Genomic DNA, 18,706 nt, shown 5'->3' on the forward strand with positions numbered 1-18,706 from the left:
ATTGGCTACGTGCCTGTCAGGTCGTGGGACGGAGTGCCTACGTTTTGTTTTGGCCGCTCGTTCTCTTGATGCGTTCAGAGGCACCCGAAAGAGTGGGGAAATCATCCAAAACATCCAACTACATCATCAGCAGAGCTCAGAAGTTGTGGTTATTAGGAAAACAGGCCCTTCCCAGGGATGAGGAGGTCGGTTAAAAGTAAATGAAGCCTTGAAAGTTAATGAAAACAATTCCCATAGGGGCTGTAGTGTAGGCAGTATTGGAACAAACTGAGCAGCCTCTGATAGGATAATAGTGTAGTGCAGTAAGTGGTGTATGTTGCTTTCAAAATACTGAGAAAAATGAATCAAATGAAGACAGACTGGTTGGTCAGAGTTTCATTATACAGTAATATAATGAGCACAAACAACAGAAGAACAGAACCAGATGGTGGCTCACCTGAGCAGCGCAGTCTCTAGGCTCAAACCTCATGGATCTGGTTTCTGTTGAAGCAGGCAGAGACACCTATAACACATTTGTGGAAGCTTATGCAACAGTGTTGGGAGAAACTCTCAATGTTTCATTTCCATTGTTCCCATCAGTGTGTTCAGCTACAGTATGAGGTGAAAATTTTGATTACATTTTGGATTTAAGATTCAGTGATTCTTTTTATTTGCGCTATGCTCAGATTTCAGAAACAGAGACATCAACCTATGTGAATTTCAATAAAAACTGGAAAAATGTAGGTACTCTAAAATGTTTGACTGGTAGCATAGCGTCAAAAGAAATATTATATAAATAATTAGCCTTTAAAACACCCACTGTGACAGTGTGTTTGTTGTAAACTTGTGAAAGTGAACTGTCCCCAAGTTGCTAAAATCCAGTAATTCCATGATCTCACTGTCCCCAGTGGAATCAGTGAACCTGAGCCCAATACGGCTGCACTTTTTACATTTTTTTCTGGTGAATGACACTTACTGCTCATTTTGTTATTCCTTCTAGAGAGTTATGTTTGATTTGCTCTTAAATTTTAACTTTTACATTTGCATTGCTCAGTAAGTGTGAAAAATGTGTGAAATATAAGGGATGACCACGAAAAATTAAAGGACAATGCCTAATTTGTTCTCAATGGCTAAGATAACAAGAAATATGGGATGGATAGGACCTAGCCCCATGCAGCAGTCACAGACTCAGTTTTATTGGCCATGTATGTTGACACACTCACAGAATTTATTTGTGGCCGTTTGTGTCTCTCTAGCAGAAATATATATAAAAGGAAGAAATTTAATTTCATTTAATTAAATTTAGTTTTAGAAATGAAAAAAATATATATACCTGTGCCTGTGGCAGGCCTTGCATTTCACTGGTGTCCAACCACAGTAACATACATGCTATATACCATATAGACAGTGTGTAGACAACAGTGGTGGGCTGTCAGGGCCAGCAAGGCCTTCTCTGCCAGCTTAAACACTGTCACAATCACTGAATTAAATATTCATATACGTTTTCTTCCATTAATACTATATGTATTAAACTGTTCCTAATAGCTGAGTCATGCCCAGTCATATTTCTCACATAAGATTTAATTTGCTTCATGGTTGAGAATGCCCGCTCGACAGAAGCAGTTTTCATTTGTCTACAAATAATCAGCAGTTTCAGTGTATAAATGCATTTTACCTATATTTTATTATTTACGTATTTGTCATTGTATGAGTTAATATTGATGCCTCTGCTGGAGATGATGTTTGTTTGTTTGTGGAGCAGCTGTGGCTGTGATATTGTTGATGGTTTCTACAGTTGTGACATCATAATGACGGTATTAAGAGGTGGGTTAATTCTGCTAGGACACCAGCGAAGGCCTAGGTGTGAAATGCACAGCCCACCACTGGATGATATAAACACCAAGAAAGACAGGCAATGTGCATAGAGTGCAGTGGGGTATGAAATGAGTGATTCAGGTCAGCTGCTAATGGTTTGGGGAAAGAAGCTGCTCTTTTGTCTGGTGGTAAATCATTTAAAATTGTTTTTAATAAATCAGCTGCTGTAACTATTATTGAATCACATCATTAATAAATAAATCTGAAGCCAGTAGATGTCAGACGATCCTCATACAACTGGTTAAATTTCTGTGGGTCCTGAATAAAGTACAAGACACATTAGTCCTCGGCAGTGGAACAGCAAGGAAACTGCAGTGATGTCTGGTAGTTTCTTGTGGGTATAACAATTTGCTTCTAGCATTCATTATGATAGAATGGCTGTAAGTCCCTCTGATTCTGTTTTAAAATAGAATAGAAGATTTAGCAGTTAGAGGGCACCATGGTGTACCGATTAGCTCTGTCACCTCACAGCAAGAAGGGTCTGGGTTCAAACCCTGGTTCACCTGGGTTTGTATGTTCTTCCTGTGCCTGTGCCAGAAAACCTCATGAGGTAGTATTGCTACAGAGTTGCCTGGGATCATGCTGGACTTACTCTGTCCACATCACAAACTGATGCTAGGACAAAGCAGAACTGAGTCACTGGATCAGGCCTTCGTCAGGTCCCCAAAAGCCCCAGGTCCACTGCTTGCAAATGGATTTTTGGTTATTTGATTAATTTGGTAATTTTTGGGTAATTTACACAACTAAAGCACAATACGAACTCATGGATGTCCTGTGTCAAAATTTACATTTTATCCTAAGGCTTCCTAATAGGTTGTTTTGGCCATGCTCCTACGTTATACACAGAGGTGGAGAATGTATGCTGTATGCTGCATTAGCATGAATGTGTTCAGCAAATTTTATTTCATTAAATTATGAGCATTTGACCAGAGGGGAGCACCAGAGAAATGCATTACATATCAACAACCTCAGCAGATAGCAATAATATTGTGAACACAGCTCATCACACATACAGATCCACTAAATGGCAATGGCATATATTTACTGTTGGTTTCTGGCACAATGCTATTCTTGTTGGAAGTGTGCCAGTGATCTTGAATGACTGACAATCTGACACTGACAATCCTCTGACTATCTGTAAAAGACTGTTATGGATGATGTGATGATAGTTTCAACATTACAGTGTAGAGGTGGAGCAGGAGGTCTACAGTCTAACAAATGTCTACAGAAATATTTCATTCATTAATGTGATAGTGACCGGGGAACAGTGTTTGTAAAAGGCTATGTGACCTGATTTGAGGGGTATTCTTTGCTAATTATATTCAACATCATCAGGGAATATCTTTCCATACAGTGAGGTCACTTATTACAGCACAAGTTCTACTTTTTTCAGCTAATTGTGGTTTGTCATTTACTCTGTGGAATTAACTTAAACTATAACACTTCCCCAGTGAGATGATACCTATCAATTAAGCTTGGTTATTCTTTCATGCCAGAAACAATTCTGGATGTGTCTCTACAATGTGCAGACTCCGTCAAAGCAAACAGAAAGTGTGTGTTTTTAAAGAGTTTAAAGTGAAAAAGAAAGAAAAAGAAAAGCAAAGAAGGTGAAATGAGACAAAGACAACAGGAGAGAGTGAGCCGAGAAGTGCTGTTGATATCTGATTCAGATGGATCATTCTCCTAACAAATAATTCTTTGATGGTTTTCATGATAACTCTCATCAAAGCTTTTCATAGATCTGGGTTTACCTGAAACTGTGTCAGAGGGCTAACTGTGTTATTATGGGATGACCATTTTCTAATTTGTCCTCTTAGTCTCGCTCCCTCCCTCTCTGCGTGTCTCTTCTGGAAGCCTCCCCTCCCTTCTTTTCCAATTACAGTAGGTGTGGGAGAGCGCTCTTTCCTGCACACGCAAGGTGCTTCACTTAAGAGTTTCATCTCCCAGACACTCTGTCTTCCTGAATCCCAGAAGCTCCAACAAAACTCTTGCACTTCTTACTCAGCTCAGCTGCTGCTCCACAAGGCTGCCAGGTCAACTCTCAGCAGTGTTAACTGAAGAGCAGACACCAGCCCAAAGAGGTATGTGATGAACAAGCCCTTTTGTTCTCTAGTAGCATTCTGTAGTAGTCTGGGGTTACCAGCTGATTTAATTGCACTGGGTGATAGACAAGGTGGTGACGATGTTTTCTTGTATAGAAAAGAACTGGATTATTCTAATAGTGACTGCATATCTTTGGTTTACTTTTCCAATGAAAGTAGAAAGAAAATATACTGTATGAGTAGTCTAAGAAGGTCAAAGAAAGTGAAAATATTAAAACATGCTAATTATGATGAAAATGATCATCTTTGTATTTGTCCAAGTTTTGAGATATCTGCCTCCACAACAACACATGTGAACTTGTAGTGGTCACAACAGTGGAAAAAAAGTGAAAATCTCATTCCTAGTAGGGTAAATATATGCTGTTATACACAACTGAATGAATACTTTGTTGATTTAAACCTCCAGTGACTGTATGATGTCCTCTTTATCCTATCTTCTTTGTCCTATAATGGTGTACTTATTAAATTAAATTAAATGTCAAATAATAACTTCATTTTATAAATGTTGGTTTCATGAAAGGCTGTTCCACAGGAGTTAAATCAAAGATGAAAATCTAAGTTACATGTGTGGATATTAAAGGCTGTGGATTTTTTCATGTCTATGGTGATACAATACTCACATGCCCATATATTATGTCTAAAGAGTCATTGTAAGTGGTCATCCTTTTCACAATGGTGTGGTCCCTTCCTAATGTGACTAATGTGTATATCAAAGACATAGGAGATGAAATCCACAGTCTTCATTCTGAGCAAAATTCCTTCCTAAAGTTTGAGGTGTCAGCAGTCTGAGCTGGGCAAATAAAGTCAGTTTCCTCCAAAATTAGAGTCATTTTAGCAAGATTTGTTTTGCTTTGTTTTCCTCCTGTTTCCTTGATGAACAGCAATAAGGAGACAGTAAAACGGGCTCCATTTACAGTCTAACTCTGCGCCACTCTACTCCACTAAATATTTATTGTTGTGGAGAATTCATCGTGGCATTTATACTGAAGGACATGCCCTAGTAAAAGGGGTCTGGCGACGCCCCTGATCACAGATAAGCTGAATTTAGATAGATAGATCTTTATTGTTATTGTATGCGATATATATGTATACATTCTGTTGGAGCAATCCTCTCCAAATAGCAGCATTAAAAAATAAATAAAGAAGATAAAAAATATATATATACACATATACCAACACATACTCACACCAGTACCTTCCTGTAGTGTAAGATTGAAAATGTGTGTAAATACTGAAGCGAGCTGTTCAGCGCATTCCTTCAGCACTCGTCCTGGAACACCATCAGGTCCCGTTGCTTTACTGCAGTTGATATTGTGTGCTCTCTTTACTGGTATGTCAGGAGAGTGAGTGACAGGTCGCTCTCTGGAGAGGTGATGTTTTTATGTGGGTCCGGTCCATTGTTGGAGCTGGAGTCTTCAAAGTGGGCGAAGAAGGTGTTTCGCTGGTCTGGGAGAGAGGGGTCAGTTGAGGTGGGGTTACTGTTGTTCTGTCTGTAGCCAGTAATGTTCCTTACACCTTGCCACATTGCGCAGGGGCTGTTTCCATTGAAGTTGTCCTCAATGCATTGTTTGTATTCCCGCTTTGCAGTTGTGATTTGTGTGTTGGTTGGCCCTTGCCCTCCTGTACTCCTCTCTGTCCCCTGATCTCAGCACTGTGTCCCAGGCTCTGAGCAGCTCTCTCACTCTGCTGTTGAATCAGGGCTTCTGGTTGGGGAGCACTTTAATTTGATTCTTTGATGTTGCAATGTCAATGCAGAAATTGATGTAGGAGAGGACTGTGGAGGTATGGTGATCAATGTCAATGTAAAACAGAACCATCAGTACGGGCAGAAGTGCTGTATGAAATGAAGGGCAGGACAAAATATTTGAGCTTTATTCAGGCAAAAGTAGACACTTTGAATTTTTCCATAGCAAAAAGTTTACCTGCATTTTATGCTTGTTTAATGATGATTGTAATGTAACATACCCTTTTGTCCAAAATGTAGGTCATCATTGTTTAAGGGGCTTTCCACTCATATTCACATTATACACTATTCATGGACTATTCATGACAACCAGGGTATGCAAACCAAGCTTCATGTTTTGGTCACATAAACAGTTCCAGTCTTTCCTTTAAAAAAGGACAAAGCTGAACTTGGTTCACCTGTAATCAGAGAGTTAAACAACGTCATCTTGTAAGGTGCTGCACTGGACAATCAAATACATACAAGTGCACATTCCTCTTAGATTACTTTGTAACATGACTGCTTCTACTATTTCAACCTCACAATCATCACAGTAAAAGATAAAATGATTGCCATTGTATCTTTCCAGAGCAGTAATGTCCTTCTTCTTCATATTTTAAAGCACCATGTAGTCTTTTGGCATTCTTCAAACCTTCAAATTCATGGACCTGTTCCTCCAACTGGACTTCTTGTTTTTTTCATCATCTCACCACTAACTTAATCAACACATATCACCACAACACCTTGAGAAACAAAAATTCCTTTCACATTCAGTTTGAGCACACCGTGGTTCCAGAAACACACTGTGTCCACCATGAATTATCCCTCCACAAGCTCAGCAAAGACACAGTTTCCATGCAAACCCAAAGAAGCAACTTTGTACTAAAAATGAAAATAAACCAGACTGCTGAAGCCTGGTTTTAGTCAGTTCAGATAAACTTTAAAATGCGTTTTTGCACATAATGAAGACTGTGGATTTTGACATATTCTAAAGGATCACTTCCAGTCAGCAGTTAAAAGCTAGGATTAATTATGACAACTTAACACTTTCAATGTACAATTGGACATATATATAAGTATTGTATTAGGGCAGACAGCTGTGGCTCAGGAGGTAGAGCGGTTGCCCACCAGTTGGAAGGTTGGTGGTTCGGCTCCTCCGGTCCACCTGTCGAAGTACCTGGGCAAGATTCTGAACCCTGATTTGCCCCCGATGTGCGTCATCGGTGTGTGAATGTGTTAGAATGCATTTTGTATCTTTAGAAGTGCTCCATGAATGTATGTGAATGGGTGAATGTGACCTGTAGTGTGAAGCGCTTTGAGTGGTCAAGAAGACTAGAAAAGTGCTACATAAGTGCTGTCCATTTACCATTTACTTAGAAATAATCTGTACCATCCCTTTAAAACCAAAGGCTTCAGATAAATACTGCAGTCACCTGAGTTTGACCTGAAGTTTTGCTGCTGGTGAGTCTTTCATTTTTCATTCTTTCATTTTTCAGTAATTAACATATGTTGGTTTACTACAGCAGGATGCAGCGTATCAGGGAAGGCATTCACATACGCACCATGAAGGCAAAAAGGAAAGTAGAGGAGATCTCCAAAGAGGACGTCCAGGCTTTCCTCAAGAAGAATGCCTTTGTGCTCTTTACAGTCGGGGCAGTTATTGTAGGTGTGTATGCCTCTGCAAGCTAAATGGAAATATTTAAGACCTCATTTAATCAGAGTATTGTCAATGCAATATGGACAAACAAACACATAATATACAGGCCCACCCTATTGCTTTCTGTGCAGGCATTGTTTTGGGATTCGCACTCCGCCCCTATAAGATGACCTATCGAGAGGTGAAATACTTCTCCTTCCCTGGAGAGCTGTTAATGAGAATGCTTCAGATGCTTGTTCTGCCCTTGCTGATCTCCAGTCTAATAACAGGTGCATACTGTTCATGAAACTGATTTCTCACCACTTTTGGTTAGTTGTCACTTTAGTGTTATGCCCGGCCTTTAGCCACGCCACTAAATCTTTTTTAAATGTTTGCATTTGTGACTCAGATTCAGGATGGATTTCCAATTAGTGAGGGTACTGCTTCTTGTCTTGTCTGTTTAACATGCAACAAAAATCACAGAAAATCTGGTTGGAGTTTGTTAACAGGTCAACCTCCTGTCAAGTCATCAACAGAGAGGAACATGGTTATTTTTTAAACAATCTCTTTGTGACTAACTATTTTTCCTGACTGACTAAAGGATAAGGTGTTAGGGAGTGACTAATAATGATTGACAGGAAATCCTGCTGTGTAGAATCTAACCTCTCCTGCATGCTCTTGTCTTATTTTCACAATGCAATATAATTCTTCACAGTGTACCACAGTGTAACTCTGCATCACAGTTGGTTGTGGTGTGCAAAACTATTTTCTTCCTCAGTATAAGATTTCTAAATCTTTAGAGTTGCTCTTGTAAATTGTTTAATGCTCAACACTGTTATATAGCCATACGCTGTATTTGAGCCATAGTGTTCTGAAACAGTTTGAAGATTGGCACACGAACAAAATATCTAAGCTCTGTTTCATAATCTCTTATGTTCTAACAGAAAAAACAACAAATATTTGTGAATGCTGTAGTCTTAAATTGTAGATAGTTGTCATTAACTGAAAGTATAATCCACTTTAAAGTGTCCAATATATTAATGGAACTTTATAGTAGTAAAGAACCACCTGATGCACACTTACACAATTAATCCACAGTCAGCCCACTGATATAAAAATATACAGGACAGAGAATATGTCACCATATGAATTGCTGCTGACAGTGTTTTCTTGCTTGTAAGGGATGTTTTAACATGTCTTAATACTCAGATTCCAACTACATTTCCATCCTCTGTCCTTCAGGAATGGCAGCTTTAGACAGCAAAGCCTCAGGAAAGATGGGAATGAGAGCCGTGATTTACTACATGACAACAACCTTCATTGCAGTCTTCATTGGTATCATTATTGTCCTAATCATCCACCCAGGAAAAGGATCAAAAGATGAGTTTGGAAAGCAACAGACAATAGAGCAAGTCAGTCCTGCTGATGCCTTCTTAGATCTGATCAGGTAGCCTTCATATGAGTAAAGAAATGTGAGCAACATATTCACAAAGTTTGACAGTAAATGGCCAACATGATCTTTTAATCACTGTGATTTCTCATTTCAGAAATATGTTTCCACCAAACTTGGTCCAAGCCTGCACACAGCAGGTGAGCTTTACAAATAATATTTATTAAATCTGCAGTACTTTGAAGTCTCACAAAAGGTAGTCTTTTGGCAAGCAGCTGCAGGGTTCATTACACCCCAGAAAATAAATATGCTGACCTCTCTGCTATTCTTTTGAGCCAACTAGCAGCCTGAGTGTACCTAACAAATAGTTTATCCTCTGAAGAGCATGAATGATGTCATGGATTTAGAAAATAACAACAAAGCACTGATTTCCCACCACAGTGGGTTCAGCAATCTGCCCATCAGAGTTTGTGCATGAATGATGTGCTATGGAAAAGGCCATCACTGGGCCTGAAATTTAGTTTTGGGCTGACCAAACCAAATTTGAGTAGGTCCCTGCCCTACCAAAAGCCAACAGCTCAAATTTTTTTTCAGACAGAACACAACCTGAACACAAAGTCAATACAGTTAGTCCGAAAACTCTCTCTTTCTCTCCCTACCCTTATCATTTAGCTCCCCTCCCCCGACAATATTAAAAAAAGATTAGCGCAGTTTAAACTTTTTGTCATTTTGAAGAACTAAACCCAAACAGGGATCTTAATGATACAGTATATGAGACTCCAACATCTCTGGTGTCTAATTTTTGCCATAACAATGATCCTAGTTGCATGAGCAAGATTAAAACCTGACTGGCTGTTATTGCTAGTTTGTTTCAAACCCAAAAGCATACACAGACAGAATCAGGTGGATGAGGATGGAGGATTTATTTGGAGAAATTGACTGGCACTAATAGAGGAGATGGAGGCAGGCGTTGACAGGGGGCAGGTAGGTGGATGAGGAATGTAATTGGATGAGGCTGGCTGTGACTGATGGTTGCAGGTTGGAGATTTGTTGGCTGAGGTGGCATGGGCTAATGTAGTGAAGTTGGCACAGAAGTGAACACTGGAGATCACAAAGAAAAACACAAGGAAAAAATCCAGTAGTCGTAATGATGATGATGATAGTCACTATCTTTGAATCTGGCTGAGCAACCAACCAGACTGGATGAAGAGCCAGAGTTTTTATACACACACACACACACACACACACACACACACACACACAGTGGAGGTGGAGACATGAATCCTCCCCCTCAATGGGTGTCTCCTGGCACCCCACCAGGCTTGGTAAAATTAATGGATGAGGGAAAAATCCGGAATGAAATCTCATGGCACACACCCTTGGCCTGAGTGGCAGATGTCCAGAGGTCACCAAACAGTGAAGGCTGGGTGGTTGTCTATTATCTGAGAGGCAGAGGGGCATTGGTAGAAGAGCACAAGGGAGTCTAAGATACAGACTTAAAAGTGGACACATGGAATGTTGGGTGGATCTTCATGGAGGAGGATGTTGCGGGTTGACAGCACTGACTAATTCTTTAAACTTCAAGGGGCCAGTGTAATGGGGTGCCACCTGAAGGGGTAGGTCACAGGAGGAGCCAAGCCATGCTGTCTGTCTGGGTTGGTAAGTGGGTGCAGGAGTCTCTTGACTATCAGCAACATGTCAGATCAAGCATCCTTCCAAATCTGAATGGAGAATAGCCTGCACAGATGACCCTGCCATTTCTTCCTCTTGTGCTGGGAAAGGGGATGGTTGAAAGCCCAGAGGAACCATGAAGGGGGACATACCTGTAGATCCAGGGCATTTGTGAGGTCCAGGAGGATGACTGAGCGAGCTACAGACAGCTGACTCCAGATCCTACCTGGCCCGCTCCATCTTTTTGTTTATCTGTGGATGGTAACCAGGGGGAAGGCTGATGGTGGCACCCAAAGTCTGGAAGAAAGCGTTCCATACTTGGGAGGAGAACTTTGGATCCCAGTTGGACATGAAGTCCCCACGAATGCTGTGAAGTCAGAACACATGGAGCACCAAGATGTCCACAGTCTCAGTGGCAGATGGTATCTTCAGGAGAGACATAAAATGCACAGCTTTGGAAAAATGGGGTCAGGATAGAGGTGTTACCTTCAGATAGAGGAAGGCCAGTAACAAAATATGGTGATGTGGGACCAGGGATATCTGGGAATAGGCAGAGTGCACATCAATGCAGCCAGAGTTTGGTGGGATGACTTCGGGGGTGTGACAGGGGGAGTCAAGCCTGGCGGGAGTTAAGTTGTTTGGCAGAGCAGGGGTAGGAGAGGTGGCTTTATGAAGGAGCTCAAAGGCAGAGTCAATGAGAGGAAGGGGATACTTGTTTTTTACAGTAATGTCATGAAGGCCATGGCAGTATATGCAGGGGTACAGGGAGTGATATGGCACCAAGAGAAGAAGAGGAGGGTCAGATTAACCAGAGAGTGAAGTGACTGGCCTTGCCACAATAGATGCAAAGCCCTGCCTTGATCCAATGTTGGCTCTACGATGGAGGAATGTGAGCCCAGCCCAACTGCATGGACTCTTCAGTGAAGGGGTGGGGGCTAAGGGGAGTACTAGTGGAGAGCGGAAATGCAGACAGCCTGACTTCCATATATGGTGTTCTAATAGGTAATTATCTAAATGAATAGAGAGGGAAATAAGGGAATCAAGACTGTCTATCCTGCAAACATGAATGATGGAACAATCGGTGAAGAGATGAAGATGAATGAATATAGATGATGAGAAGGAGAAAAAAAAAAAAAAAAAAAAAAAAAAAAAAAAAAAAAAAAAAAAAAAAAATAGAGGAATCAAAGAGTGAATGAACGAATATCTCAGTGGCAGGCACGGTAAGAGCTGGTCAAACTCTCTAAATGTTAAGGAAAGGAGCTTCAGTGCTTCCTATCTTATCTCCTTTAACATAGGATACACTGGACCTTCCTTATGAAAGGAGAGAATGCTTTTCCATAATTGCTTGCAGCAACAGTGTTTAAATCCACATTGTAGTTTCACAGCAGAAGATCCACGCACATGTATATCTTTCTGTATGAGTATCACTTACTCTGGACCCTTGCACAGTTCCTTCTCTTAGCATTATTTTAATGGCTCAACTTTGTCTACTTGTATTTTGTTGCTCAATTTGTTGGACAGGAAATGTTATGCAATTGTAGCTTACAGCACTGAGTTTGTTACTGTACGTCTTCCATGTGTTATAAATAAAGTTGCTTTACAAAAATCATAGTGTAAGTGCAGTCGAATTCTCTAAATACTGTGGTTCTCTTTTTGTAAGTCCTTATCAATTCTCCTACACGCCTTTCCTTGACCTCATGATGTTTTCCATTTACGAATAAGACTGAAAGCAATTGGTTCATAATGTGCACTGAGCCAAAACAAGCTGTGTAGTGTATGACAAATATATTGACCATTTGATCCAAGTCAGCATGCATTGTCATCAAACCCACAAACCCAGCATGAATATGGCAGTATCCCTATTTTTTGACATTATGGTTCCACATGCCAGGGTAGCATTAAACTAGTAGGAAACATTTGCATCCATCCCCAGTTAAAAAAAAAAAAGTACTAGTACCAGATTCTGAAGATGTAGGTTTGTACAGTGGTCTGTACTAGGCTCAGCCTTACCAGACTCCACTGGTATAACCTCAGTCCATTATTTCTGTCATTCTCTAGTTCAAAACCAAATATGGAAAGCGAGCAGTCCACGTGACAGTGACGGTGAATGACACCCTCTTCAACTCAACCAATGGCACCCAGGAGGTCATGGAGATCATCCGGGAGGAAGTGATCCCAGTGCCAGGTCAGGTTAATGGGGTCAATGCCCTCGGGCTGGTGGTCTTCTCCATGTGCTTTGGTCTGATAATTGGCAATATGAAGGAGCAGGGCCAGCTCTTGAGGGATTTCTTTGACAGTCTCAATGAAGCAATCATGCGCCTGGTTGCCATCATCATGTGGTAAGACCTCACTTTCAGGGAAGGTGTTTCCTGCTGAACAAATGCTACCATCACATTTCTGTTCCATAACTCACTGTCTCTCTCCTCCTCCCAGGTATGCTCCTATTGGTATTCTGTTCCTCATAGCAGGAAAGATTGTGGAGATGGATGATCTGACACAGATGGGTGGCCAGTTAGGCATGTATACCATCACAGTCATCATTGGCTTGCTGATTCATGCCGTTCTTATTCTTCCCACTCTTTATTTTGTCATCACTCGACAAAACCCCTTTATCTTCATTGCTGGGCTCCTGCAAGCTCTCGTAACAGCCCTGGGGACATCCTCCAGGTGAGTCCACTACCATACTTCAACAAATGAATCACAATTATTCCCTGTCCAGCAGAAAATTCTCTTGTTAGCAGTTGAATTCTATCTATCTAGCATAGTTTTTAGCACAAAGACTGCAAGTATGTCAAAACAGCTGATCTAGCTTTGCCCATGGCTCACTGGGATTAGCAAACCTGGCAGCATATTGTATAGCCTACATACAACTTAACAAAGACAACTTAGGAGTTGCTGGAAGCTGTTTTGTCCTGTTTCCAGTCTGTGTGAAGCTAAGCTAAATGTAAAACAGACAACACACAGTGAAGAAAAAAAACATTTATTTCATTGGAATGAATCTGGTGGTAAACACAGACATTAGAGGTGTTAAGTACATACACAAACAAATCTTACCAGAGACAATTTTGCAATAGGATCACACCAGCCATGACACCCATCTTTGAAGTCAGCTCTTCTTTACATCTGTAAAGTTTCATGACTGCCAACTTGCATGGTTGTGTTGTGACAGACAGACAGACAGACAGACAGACAAACACCTGCCAACACTATACTCAAACCATACTCAAAACTGCCTCAGTGGTAGTTCCTGCTACAGTAGCTGTCTGTAGGATCACATTTTGCCATGATGACACACAAACACAGTCAAAAGGTGAAAACAATACCAGCCACACTGTCATGGCTGGAAATGACGTAGTAATGATCACTGAGTACTCATGGGTCAGAATGATGTTGTAGCTACTGTGATCTCATCACAAGACAGTCTCTAGCTTTATCTAATGTCTTAAGAGTGGAGGTGAATTATTTAAACTGAGGTCCAGTAAAAAATGGATGTGGGCCGGGAGCATAAAGTGTTGCATCAATGGCCCCTTTTTCTACTTCCTACCCCCTACATTCAGCATTTTTGCTTGGACTACACCCATTTTTTAAATTTGGCCTTCATTTTGATTTCTTATATACACCTATTACATTACACATATTATATACCCCTGTTTTGTGACTGTATCTCGCACATTTTTGATTGCAGTGACAAAATCTTTCCACAGACAGACAGACAGACAAACATCTGCAGCACCAACTAAAGTCACACACACACACACACACACACACACACACACACACACACACACACACACACACACACCTACTGTTATGGCTGGTAAAAATATACACTGAAGCTCCATTGACACTGACTGAATCAGTAGGTTTTAGCAGTGGAGCTCCTCACTGGTGACCGAATGGTGATATGATTGCTTGAAAGTCAGTGACTACAAATATTTGAACTGAGCTGAAAGACATTGTTCAAGCCAAATGACTCATAATTTCCACCTTTAAAACATATTTCCCAAAATGTGAGAATGTTCCTTCTTCTCCCAGCTCTGCCACCCTCCCTGTCACCTTTAAATGCCTGGAGGAAAACAACCGAATTGATAAGCGAATCACACGTTTCGTGCTGCCTGTGGGTGCCACCATCAACATGGATGGAACAGCTCTGTATGAAGCGCTGGCAGCCATCTTCATTGCTCAGGTCAACAATATGGAGATGAACTTTGGTCAGATCATCACCATAAGGTAAAAATTTTAAAAAGATGATAATAAAAGGATAATAATAGCCAAAAACCCGCTGTTATCATAATAATAATAAGAAAAGTCCCAGCAGTAACAGACATTGTTTCATCTGCCTGTATGTTTCTCTTCAATCAAGTATCACTGCAACTGCAGCCAGTATTGGAGCTGCCGGCATTCCTCAGGCAGGCCTGGTCACCATGGTGATTGTACTAACCTCTGTTGGACTTCCTACTGATGACATCACCCTCATCATTGCAGTTGATTGGTTTCTGTGAGTAGCTTGGTACATCATGAACCTGTGAACAATAATATAGTATAGCATCCCCTCAAACATAAGTGTGTGACATGTACTGTACCTCACATCCCTATATGAATCATCTCTGTCATTTTTAAGGTCAAAAGCAGCTCTGAATCTACTACCACCTAGTAACACACTTCTCCTGTCTCTCTGGAGTCTTGTTCTACATTTTTGCTTTTGTATTGAATAGTTTTTGCAATGAGTTTTAACATAGAAACATAATTAGGTTTCCCAAATTAATCATTTCAATTAGAATACCCTTCCCAGAAATTACTCAGCTAACTGGGGTAATAAGAAGAAACCCTTCTCTCATTTAACTAGGATGGACCAAATATGAATGGTCTGTTTTCATGAAGCCTTGCTAATTCAGGCCCTTCTTCAGCAAATAGAAGAAAGTACAGCCTCTAACAAAAGTGTGTATGTTCTAAACCTGAGGAGTGTTTCATGAAGCAGGATTACCGGTTAAGTCAGGTTTACTCCAGTGAATCAGGCTTACTTTAGAAAATTAGATAACATAGATACTTCCCTCCAGACTAGGCCAGGCTAGAGGGAAGTGCTGAAGTGCTGACTCTGTGGCTATGATGATCTCATCTGCTGCAATTTGCTCAGGTGTTATAGCAAAGTTCAGTCCTTTCTCTAACACCTTGGTTTCCATTGTGGTCAACTCTCATTCCAACAAGTTCAGGACCCACTTTTCCTTGTCTACAGTGCTTCCGCTGGCCTCAGTCCCAGTTTTCTGGTGAGCTTTTTCATGTGCTTCCTCACGATTGACATGACAACATGCCTATGGTCTCCAGCAGCACTCTGTCTTCAACTTTGTCTTTTCCTGCTCTCTTTCCTCCTCCAAACATCACAGAGTGAATATATGTGGATATATGTTGGAATATAATTTCCTACTCACACACCCAGCAGCAGACGCTAAAACAGAAACTTTGGCATCCATTCAGATCTTGAATGGATCTGAATGAAAGGTCTTGATGAATGTAATGCAACATGTGGTTTTTTGCCATCACAGAGTTCTAGGAAAATATCTGGCACTTAGCTACTAAATGTTCCACTATGCTCATCAGCTAGTCTCTAACCGTGGCTGCTGTTTAGTGCCTTGCAGTTGGTGCACATTTGGCTGTGTAGAGAGTTTTGGAAAACAGCTGCCAATATAAGGGATAGTGACGGTGATGAGAATCATACAGTATTTATTGTCTTTTGTAAGATGCAGTTAAGAAGGAAAAAATCTTGTTTGTATGGTGAGGTATGATAGCACCAAATATAATAATAACATTTTAAAAAACTAATATTGGACAGCAATTTTGATTGGCAGAAAACCCTGTTGAGGTACTTTTTAGAATGTAAAGCTTTTTTAAAACTGAACAAAGACCTACACAATTTAATCTCATCATTAAGACGACACCACAATCTGACCCCCAACACTGAAACATACCTACACTTCACCATTACTTCTCACTTTACATGTTTCGAAGCTTAAACAGCCCTCTTAAATTATAATTATATTTCTTATTTAAAACATTTTTGAATACTACAATACAGTTTGATTATGTATTCACTGTTTTTAAATACACAATATCTAATATCTATCAATATCTAATAGCTCTTTTCTGAAGTTTAATTATAGGGTCTGTATTTGTTTTATATACATTTCCCCATGATTCAAGACAATATGACATATGGAATAATATGAACAGTACATTATATAAAGACATATCTTATTCAATACTTGTTTTATAGAGAACACCAATAGATTTGACTAATTTTCTTTTAATATATTCTATATGTGTCATGTCATGTCAACTCTCTTTCTACTGTATTTAATAATTATTTTATGTCATCTCATGAACAAAATAAGTTTATATCATCTGCAAACATTAGAAATTTCAATATATTGGATACTGTACGTATATCATTTAAGTGAAGTATAAATAACTTCCCAATATCGACCCTTGTGGAACAACACAGCTTACTCTTTTTAAATGCAATTTGGTATTATTGATTTTTACTTATTAAAACCTATTATTTAAGTAACTTTTTAACCAAGGTTTTGCAACAACTCTTATTCCATAATGTTCACATTTCTGGAGATGCAATGAATGTTCAACTGTGTCAAACAATGTGGGAGAAACACACACACTGCTCCAATTTTCACTGAGATTATCTCAGTCTTTCTGTCTTTCTATAGACAACAAAACATGAAAATTCATTACATAGTGGCTTTCAAGTGTTAACGGATAAGCAGCAAAAAATGGATGGAGCTTAAAAGCAACTTTAATCTATCTAACCTTTCAAATGCTGCTTTGTTTTGTGACTTGTGAAAATGATTTGACCGTATTTCAGTTTCATAAAACAATGTCATCATTGTACCAAACATATGTTTTCTATTTTCCTGCTCTTCTATTCTCTCTTCTCCTCTTTTTTCTTTTAGGGACCGTTTACGTACCACCACCAATGTTTTGGGGGATTCAATCGGAGCTGGCATCGTTGAGTTCTTGTCTCGACACGAGCTCCGCAGCAGAGATGTGGAGATGGGAAACTCAGTTCTGGAGGAGAAAGAGAGGAAGAAACCTTACAAGCTCATCTCCCAGGATAGTGATTTTGAAAATGATAAACGTGCTCACAGTGAATCAAACATGTAGTTCAACCCTCAACATCTGCCACATCTGTCAACACACACAAACATGCAGCAGTTTTTGGGAGTAAGGACCTAATAGTGAGATGTTGTTATCAACCATGGTTTTACTCTCATTATCCCACACTTTGTTACTGATTTGTTAATATTACATTTTTGTCATGTCCCAGACGTGATGAATTCCTTACATTCCTCTATCTAAAGATCAAGTTCTTGTGTTTCAAATAGGACTGGTAGTTTCTGTTTTGTATGTTTACTACTGTAATTAATATTAGTATAATGTCATATTACACACATTGAGGTGAAAGTGGGTTTCAGTGCATTCTGGATGAAGGGTTTAGAAACTGAAGTGACAGTTCTTTATTCATTTATTGATTTATTTTTAATTAACTACAGAGCATCTAAGATCACTAAACTGGAAAGTAGGCTAATGGCTACAAATGCTCTTGTCATCATGAGGAAAATTATTACTTTTGAAGAAATTAATATAGACAGACTTTTGTTATCAGGACATGAATAAATCAACTTAAATTCAGATTTTATCTACATTTTCCCAACAATAGCCGGTTAATATTGTGGTTATTACAAGTGTATTAGACATTTTACGATTTTTATGTTTCAGTGGTACACATTCACAGACTCTTTTTCACACACATAGAATTAAAAATGCAGATGCGTCTTTACATTTTGATGTTGTGTGACCTGCTGATCTTTTTACCAATATTGCTCATTTACCGTAGATATGAGACAAGTGAATATGCTGGATGTTTAATACATGTTAAAGTCTCTGATTTCTTTATGAAGGGGTGAAATTGATATTCAAGACTTGACTGAAACTCAATAGCTTTTTGTGAAACAAGTTGTATTAGTTTTTCTTTATTATAAATTCCAGTGAAATAAACAGAAAAAAAGCCTTTCCTGCCTGTCTCTCCTTTACATGAAATGTCAGCGGTCATTTCAGTGGATTAAATAAAACAAACAAAATACTAGAATAGTCTGACAACAGTCCAGTGGAATGGTTGTTTTTATCCTAATGTATTAAATTAAATGCTCCAGAACCCAGAGACAGTGGTATTGCTAGATCACTCTTTGTGGTTACTGTAAAGGTTGGGGATGCAGAATATGTTAGAGCCCAGTATATGGAAATATAGAATGAATGTATGAAAT

At 39.6% G+C, this 18,706-nt stretch overlaps 1 protein-coding gene across 2 annotated transcripts; it reads left to right on the top strand.

The window, feature by feature from the left end:
• Positions 1-2,161: 2,161 nt before the first annotated feature.
• Positions 2,162-18,455, top strand: LOC108900751 (excitatory amino acid transporter 1). 2 transcript variants are annotated; one of them, XM_018701961.2, is made up of 10 exons: positions 2,162-3,935; positions 7,206-7,345; positions 7,468-7,605; positions 8,558-8,762; positions 8,863-8,905; positions 12,435-12,715; positions 12,810-13,043; positions 14,412-14,606; positions 14,740-14,874; positions 17,336-18,455. In XM_018701961.2, the coding sequence occupies exons 2-10, from the start codon at positions 7,207-7,209 to the stop codon at positions 17,544-17,546; spliced, it is 1,581 nt and encodes a 526-aa protein (XP_018557477.1). In that variant the 5' UTR covers positions 2,162-3,935; position 7,206; the 3' UTR covers positions 17,547-18,455. The 2 variants fall into 2 exon arrangements, with proteins under 2 accessions (XP_018557477.1, XP_018557475.1); XM_018701959.2 differs by having other exon boundaries at positions 2,163-3,935; positions 7,203-7,345.
• The last annotated feature ends 251 nt before the right edge of the window (positions 18,456-18,706 follow it).

Source organism: Lates calcarifer, linkage group LG9 (genome assembly GCF_001640805.2).
Source record: "Lates calcarifer isolate ASB-BC8 linkage group LG9, TLL_Latcal_v3, whole genome shotgun sequence".
Classification (NCBI taxonomy): domain Eukaryota; kingdom Metazoa; phylum Chordata; class Actinopteri; family Centropomidae; genus Lates; species Lates calcarifer.

Coding starts and splice junctions, on each gene's coding strand:
- LOC108900751 (XM_018701961.2), top strand. CDS start 7,207: ATGCAGCGTATCAGGGAAGGCATTCACATACGCACCATGAAGGCAAAA. Junction 8,906..12,434: donor TCCAAGCCTGCACACAGCAG/GTGAGCTTTACA, acceptor GTCATTCTCTAG/TTCAAAACCAAATATGGAAA. Junction 12,716..12,809: donor CTGGTTGCCATCATCATGTG/GTAAGACCTCAC, acceptor TCCTCCTCCCAG/GTATGCTCCTATTGGTATTC.